The sequence below is a fragment of the Schistocerca gregaria genome, chromosome 5 (genome assembly GCF_023897955.1).
Source record: "Schistocerca gregaria isolate iqSchGreg1 chromosome 5, iqSchGreg1.2, whole genome shotgun sequence".
NCBI lineage: Eukaryota > Metazoa > Arthropoda > Insecta > Orthoptera > Acrididae > Schistocerca > Schistocerca gregaria.
In genome coordinates, this window is record NC_064924.1 from 121,148,521 (window position 1) to 121,156,758 (window position 8,238).

At 42.8% G+C, this 8,238-nt stretch overlaps 1 protein-coding gene across 1 annotated transcript in view; it reads left to right on the forward strand.

Annotated features, from left to right (window-relative positions):
* LOC126272143 (cytochrome P450 6k1-like) overlaps positions 1-5,947 on the forward strand; it is a 75,977-nt gene extending 70,030 nt beyond the window's left edge. The window contains exon 8 of the mRNA XM_049974757.1: positions 5,526-5,947. Within this exon, the coding sequence (XP_049830714.1) occupies positions 5,526-5,692 (167 nt within the window). The 3' untranslated portion in view covers positions 5,693-5,947. The remainder of the gene's footprint in view (positions 1-5,525) is intronic.
* Positions 5,948-8,238: the final 2,291 nt, after the last annotated feature.

Here is an 8,238-nt window from a genome sequence, read left to right on the forward strand (position 1 = left end):
ACGATCCTTCTACTCCGTGAAAACTGACACACCATTTTTCTTCTGTTCATCACTCAAAAGTCTGGGAACAAATTTTACAATCACTTGTCTCATTTGCAAATCATCAGTTAGAATGCTTTTCCCCGGAACCGTGCAAGGTGTTAAGTTCTTCGGTAAGCTCTCGAATGGTTCTTCGTCTGCTTGAACGGGCAATTTTTGCCACTTTTTGTATGCTCGCCTTCTACCGACTGATTTACGCTTTTAAAATGCTCGTAACACTTGTAAACAGTCCTCAGAGTTACATCATCATCGCTACACATGAGTTTTAATATTTCTTGACTTTCTTGGGTATTTCCTTGCAACTTGAAACGGAATTTAATGTTCCCGCGTTGTTCGAAATTCATGACGCGTGACAGAGTCGGTAAACGCAACCTCACTCTAGCGTCACTGGACACTGAGTGACAAGTCAGAACGTGCTCCAACTAGATGCTGTCTGTCTCAACGGATCAAGTTATCGGACAAGTTACATCAATTATTTGTAGCGTCAGCAGCCGCAGGTAAAAGAATTCATTCACCGTATTATTTGATCACATCTCGTAGATTCTATGTAACCCGATTTTAGCGGCGTTGGTGATCTGCGTGCACAGGTAGTACTGGCACATACGGGTGTCCACTTATTTAAGTTCTTCTATTAAATACTAGAATGCTTGGAAAAAACTGAAATTGGGACTTCGATAATAAATTTATTATAAGTCCATATTATTAAAACTGCAACTGATTACTTGAGAAATTCTTTTCTCTACCTACGACCGACGCTGCCCGTTGGATTATACAGGGTGAGTCACCTAACGTTACCGCTGGATACATTTCGTAAACCACATCAAATACTGACGATCCGATTCCACAGACCGAACTTGAGGAGAGGTGCTAGTGTAATTGTTTAATACAAACCATATAAAAATGCACGGAAGTATGTTTTTTAACACAAACCCACGGTTTTTAATGTAACCACGTTAGTTTTATTAGCACATCTGAACATATAAACAAATACGTAATCAGTGCCGTTTGTTGCATTGTAAAATGTTAATTACATGCGGAGATATTGTAACCTAAAGTTGACGCTTGAAACCTCCGACGTTCAGTTGCGTGTTGTAACAAACAGGGGCCACGGTCGGCGAGCAGCATCTGCAGGGACATCTTTACGATGACGACCGTGTTTACGAGTGTGACTGTAGTGCACTGTTGTGGTTTGGTCTAGCTGTCGCAGTGTCCGCATGTAGCGCTTGCTGCTATAGTTATTCAACTTTCGTTTCCGCACGCAGACCAACTGCAGTAGACCGTGTTACCAGACGTCTGTGATAGTGTAGTGTTGTAGGAACTGTGACCATGGTGTATTCGAACTCTGAAAAGGCGGAGATGATACTCATCTATGAGCGAGTGTCCACGAAATGCAGCTGAAGCCTGCAGCGTGTATGCAGAACGGTACCCGGACAGAGAGCATCCAACGTGCCGCACATTGCAAAACATCTACCGCCAACTGTATGCAACAAGTATGGTCGTAGCACGCAAACGGGTCCGTAACAGGCCCGTCACAGAAGAAGCGGGTGCAGTTGGTGTGTTAGCTCCTGTTGCCATGAACCCACACATGAGTACACGGGACATTGCGAGAGCCGGTGGACTGAGCCAAAGTAGTGTCATGCCCATACTGCATCGTCACCGCTTTCACCCGTTTCATGTGTCGCTACATCAGCAATTAGATGGTGATGACTTTAATCATCGAGTGCAATTCTGTCAATGGGCATTAACAGAGAATGCGTTGCAGTTCTACCTGTTTACCGATGAAGCGGACGGAACATGCATTACTGGTCCGTGGACAATCCTCGCTGGCTCAGACAGGTAGAGCGACAGCGACCGTGCAATTGTAAACGTATGGTGCGGAATCATTGGCGACCACCTCATTTGTCCTCACTTCATTGCAGGGGCCCAAACAGCTGCAACATACATCGCGTTCCTACAGAATGATCTGCCAACGTTGCTCGAAAATGTCCCACTGGAAACGCGTCGACGTATGTGGTATCAGCATGATGGTGGACCTGCACATTCCGCAATTAACACTAGGCTGACCCTTGACAGGATGTTCGACGGGCGTTTCATAGGACGTGGAGGACGCATAAATTGGCCAGCGCGTTCTTCTGATCTTACACCTCTCGACTACTTTCTGTGGGTTACGTTAAAGGAGAATGTGTAACGTGATGTGCCTACGACCCCAGAGGATATGAAACAACGTATTGTGGCAGCCTGCGGCGACATTGCACCAGATGTAATGCGGCGTGTACGACATTCATTACGCCAGAGATTGCAATTGTGTGCAGCAAATGAAGGCCACCACATTGAACATCTATTGGCCTCACATGTCGGGACACACTCTATTCCACTCCGTAATTGAAAACGGAAACCACGTGTGTACGTGTACCTCACTCCTCATGGTAATGTACATGTGCGTCAGTGAAAAAGACCAATAAAAAGGTGTTAGCATGTGGACGTAATGTGCTGTTCCAGTCTATTCTGTACCTAAGGTCCATCACAGTTCCTTTTCGATCCCTACGTAATTCGGTGCTCTCCGATACACACGATCGAACAGCGGAGGAGTGGTAATCAAGCGTAAACTTAAGGTTACAATATCTCCGGATGTAATTAACATTTTACAATGCAACAAACGGCACTGATTACGTATTTGTTTATATGTCCAGATGTGCTAACGAAACTAACGGGGCTCCATTTAAAAAGACGTAGGTTTGTGTTAAAAAAACATACTTCCGTGCATTTTTGTATGGTTTGTATTAACCAGTTACACTAGCCCCTCTCCTCACGTTCGGTCTGTGGAATCGATTCGTCAGTATTTGATGTGGTTTACGAAATATATCCAGCGGTAATGTTAGGTGACTCACCCTGTTTACTTTATGATTAACATATGAATTTTTATGGTGATATTATCTCTTCGGGATTCGAGTAGCGATCGTGTCGTATACGCCTATTCCGCATGCGCTCTCTATTTTGGTAGCTTCATCATATCCGGTAATTTCATTTGTTTTGTATGTGACTACTGCCTGTACCAGAGCGATGTGCGTATCTTCCAAATATAAGCATTGTTTGAAACTTTCGTTTCGTCTGCGATTCTATTCTGTATTTAGTGTTGCAGTTTTATAATGTTGTGTCATTTCTTTTCTTCTAAGTACATGGTGGGACATTCCTTCGTTTCATCTGCCCATTATCCAATGTTCACAGGTGGGTTCGGGTTCTTAATTCCATTGGATCCGGATCTTGTCTTTCATTTTCCACTTCGACGTCAGCGCCGCTGTGGGACCTGTGACGTGTACATCCTCCACCATTTCTCAGTAAATGATTCATTCTGTTTACATTTCCTTCCAAGTCATGTATGTACTCTTTTGACAGTTCACCCGACTTGCGATTGGTTTTGCCGGTTTTCATCACACGCTTCTACTTTTGTTTGTCAGACTGCTTGCTTGGTCCTTGAGAGCTGTTGGTTTTAATTGCAGTGTTGCTTCACTCAGGACTCGTTAACGGTGGCCACTGTATGTCTTGCGATCTGCGTTCAATCATTCCTTGCGTATTATTCTGGTCTTCCCTGCCTGGTCGTCTTTTGAGTTATTATATCAGGGCGGTTGTTGATCTGCGTCGTTTGTCACCACCGGAGAGCTCCCAGTAACAACTTGCTACTGTCTATGATTGCGCTCATTGTTTGCTTCCTCTGCAGACTTCACCGGAAATGCCCTGCTCTCGGTTATCAGTGATCCTGCGGTTTGATGCTGTGTCATTGTTCAGTACTTCCACGGTTCCTACATGTTTACCGACACTCACCGTTTGATCCCCCACTACTTATGCAGCCTAGGTTGTTGGGTCACCGTCGTTCCTCGTATCCTCGGTTTATCTTGGGGCGAGTCTTTGGTTAACACTTCTGAACTGTAGGCACCCTGGTTTAACAAGCTGCCTGTCATATACACTGAACAGCTAAAGAAACTGGTACACCTGTCTAATATCGTGTAGGGCCCAGGCGAGCACTCAGAAACGTCGCAACACGACGTGGAATGGACTTGACTAATGTCTGAAGTAGTGCTGGAGGAAATTGACACCATGAATCCTGCAGGGCTTTCCATAAATCCTTGAGAGTACAAAGGGAGAGCTTCTGAACAGCACGTTGCAAGGCATCCCACATATGCTCAATAATGTGGGTGTCTGGGGAATTTGGTGGCCAGCCGGCCGCGGTGGCCAACCGGTTCTAGGCGCTTCAGTCTGGAACCGCGCGACTGCTACAGTCGCATGTTCGAATGCTGTCTCGGGCATGGATGTGTGTGATGTCCTTAGGTTAGTTAGGTTTAAGTTGTTCTAAGTTCTATGGAACTGATGACCTCAGATGTTAAGTCCCATTGTGCTTAGAGCCAGAGGAAGTGTTTAAACTCAGAAGAGAGTTCCTGTAGCCACTCTGTAGCAGTTATGTACGTGGGGCGTCACATTGTCCTGATGGAATTGTCCAAGTCCGTCTGAATTCACAATGGACGTGAAGGGATGCAGGTCATCACACAGGATGTCTACGTACGTGTCAACTGTCGGAGTCGTATCTAGACATATCAGGGGTCCCATATCATTACAACTGCACACGCCCCACTCCACTGTAAAGGCTCCACCAGCTTGGACAGTCCCCTGCTGACACGCTTGCATTCACGAAGTTGTCTCCAATCCGTACACGTCCATCCACTCAATACAATTTGAAGCTAGACTCGTCCGACCAGGCAACTTCTTTCCAGTCATCAACGAATGTTGGTGTCGTGCAGTCATCAAGGGTACACGAGTGGGTCTTCGGCTCCGAAAGCCCATATCGATGATGTTCCGTTGAACGGTTCGCACGCTGACACTTGATGGCCCAGCATTGACATCTGCAGCAAATTGCGGAAGGGTTGCACTTCTGTCATGTTGAACGATTCTGTTGAGTCGTCGTTGGTTCCGTTCTTGCAGGATCTATTTCCGGTCACAGCGATGTCGGAGATTTGATGTTTTACCGGATTTTTGATGTTCACGGTACACTCGTGAAATCGTCGTACGGAAAAATCCCCACTTCATCGCTACCTCGGTGATGCTGTGACCCATTGCTCGTGCGACGGCTATAACACCGTACTCAAACTCACTTAAATCTTGATAACCTGCCATTTTAGCGGCAGTAACCGACCTAACAACTTCAGCAGACACTTATTGTCTTATGTAATTTCATGACCTCTTACATGTGGGCACTTGTTCTTATATGCTTTGCGGAAAACCAGTAGTAAAGTTTGATGCTTTTGCCAAGTTTAGAGAATTCACTAAGTGTATCTACATTTCGAAATGTAGCTTCAGTTATATTTTTTCTGAAGCGCCTGTTGTCCTACTTAAGGGACATGGCAAAGCAAGGCTTTTACTTCCTAATGAATAGGGGCAGTTGATTCAGAATCACTTTATCCAGCTGTTCTATAATTACATTTCTGTGTATATTTCAGGTATGAGGATGGGCGTGTTGCAAACCAAAGTGGGTCTCGTGAACATCCTGTCAAAGTACAGCGTGCGACCCACAGAGAAGACAGTAACTAACCTGGATTACCATCCTAGGTCCTTTGTCCTTATGACTAAGAGTGGAATCCATCTTAAGTTTGTAAAGCGTTCCTAGAAGGACAGCACTGAAGAAGAATCGTCACGTCCAACATCATGAGTTTTCGTGTCTGAAGTTGTGATTAGTGGTTTTGCGTTTTGTACGTTATCAAGCATTATGACTCGCAGAAAATGCTTACACAGTGGCTTTACTATTTGAAAGACTACTGTACATCTTTGTGTGATCCTGAAATCTTCAGTATTGTACCTTTAACAGCATATATTATGTTTATGTACTTAATGTAAATAAATAAACAAGTCTACCAAGTGCAGATATCACGAACTTTTTCTCTCAAACATTTGTAAGTTGATGATTGTTAATACAACTGCTATTTGCAAGATTATCGAAAAGGAAAATTTCAGCGGTCATTGTCAGGTGTTGTCATCCAGTGCCGGCTTTAGACAACAGCCTACTCGATGTGTGCCCATCCCATAGATGTCACTTGCAAGGTTGAGATCCAGCTATGGTACAAAACCGGTACATTTGGTTGACACAGAACTATGGTTTTGTGAAATACCTGTATGACACGATTTTATGTACTTACAATTTATTCTCAAAATCTGTCACTACTTTTAAAATTCATTTTTCTTTGTCAAATCAAATGACGCCTTTGCCACCAAGGCCATATGGGATTAAACTGCAATAATTAAACGATGTTTGTGATGTTTTGTGCACAGGACAGGGGACGGGAACGGATAAAGTCCGTCATTTTCCTGGACGGCAGTGGAAAAACTCATATAAACTGCACTCAAGTTGGCCTGAGTGCTATGCATCACGAAACTCCACCTTAGTGTGATTTATCTTTGTGTTTTGATCGACCTAGACTGAATCTCAGATTAATTTGTTGCAATGTTTTTCTACCTTTCACAACGCTGGAGTAATATGTAAGGTAAGGAAATAATATTTTTCTATTCGCCTTAGAAGCTTATGAGCATGTGGATAACGTTAATTTCATCACCTCCAAGGGCGTAACTTCCTGTGTGGAAATGTAACTCCAAGCGGCATATCGTAATGCCGAAAGCAAGCAAGATGCAAAAGGACAATTGCATGAAATAAACACCCTACTCGACACAGGAACGTATTAAGTAAAAATAAAGAAGGGGTAATTCTGTAAAGATGTTTTGAAAGGAGAAAAGCGGTTACTAACGTACCAGTTTGAGGAAGTCACAGTAGTAGTAAGAAATCGAAGTTGCAATCAAAGGCAAAATAGATGAAATATCATTGGATACTGTTAGTTCTTAGAACATAATAACGTTAAAAGTAGTGCGTAGAAGACTGAGAAAAAAATACATTTAAAATCAGGATATGTTTCGTATTACAAAGAAACAGGGCAGGAAGGAAATTCAAAGGTATGCAGTTTAGTAAACAAAACAGTTGTAAACAATATTACAGACGCTGAAAAGAGACTTAAAATCAACGAAAGGTCTAGAGATCTTGAAGTGCGTGTACCAATACATTCACTCTGATGAGAAAATAAATGTCCTCTATAAAGATTCACCGAGACAGGTATTTCACAGTGCAGCCCAAAGAAAGGCTATATGGCGGTGGGGAGGATTACTGAAGAAGTGGATTTAAAGTCTAAGACACAATTTTTACTTGCAAACACGTCAGTGTTTTAACTGGGTTGAATCGGTCCACCATTATTTCATCTCTTGTGTCAGTCTCCTTATCAAAGGGCAGCAGTTACACTTAACACCCCTAAATTTTGTGGTATGTATTCCAATACTGGTAATAATTTCCGACAACCCAAAATAATGTGGAATTAGGTGTACAGTTAATCTAGTTTTTTTCTGTATCATGAAAAACAGAAAGTAATTAATTTAACATTCGTTAATTAGATTTTTTCTCAGGTTAGGGTGTTTTGTGGCTCTTATTCATATCCTCATTTCTGTTGCATCTAATTTTTTCCTTTCTCGTTTCTCTGGAGTCAACCATTTACGACCAACTCTTAAAACACTCCAAAAAAGTACCTCCATGAATTTATTTCTTGCTTCTCGATTGAGTTAGTTGTTTGTTAATAAATCAGTCGTATTTATGAGGGCCTTTTTAGTCACTGCAATTATTTTTTGTAATATCTGTTATATTTCTGTTGTCGCCGGCTTCTGTACTTCCCAAGTACAAAATTAAGTTACTCACGTTGATATTTTGTTCCGTATTTTAATGTCTGCCCTCACTTGTCTGTTATATTTGTCTATTCAGTGTACCATCTTCATAAAAACAAGTTACAGAGTGTCACCAATGAAATGCACTGCAGCAACCACAGCCGAATAGCAAATACGGTGAAGGACGGGAAAATAGAGATAGATGAACAAGTCATTCATTTAGTGCCTCATGATGACGATAACTGCAGCCTCTGTTTTCTCCTACATTCCTTACCCTCTATGACTCCGACTAGGAGCAGGTACTCTATTCCATCGTGTCTTAACACATGTCCTGTCCTTTTTCTAATCAGAGTTTTTCACTTATTTTTTGCTTCACGCATTCTGCGCGGATCTTTCGCAACCCTTGCCTTCTGTAACGCCACACTTCAAACGCTTAGATTCCCCTCTTTTCTGGTGCAAAGT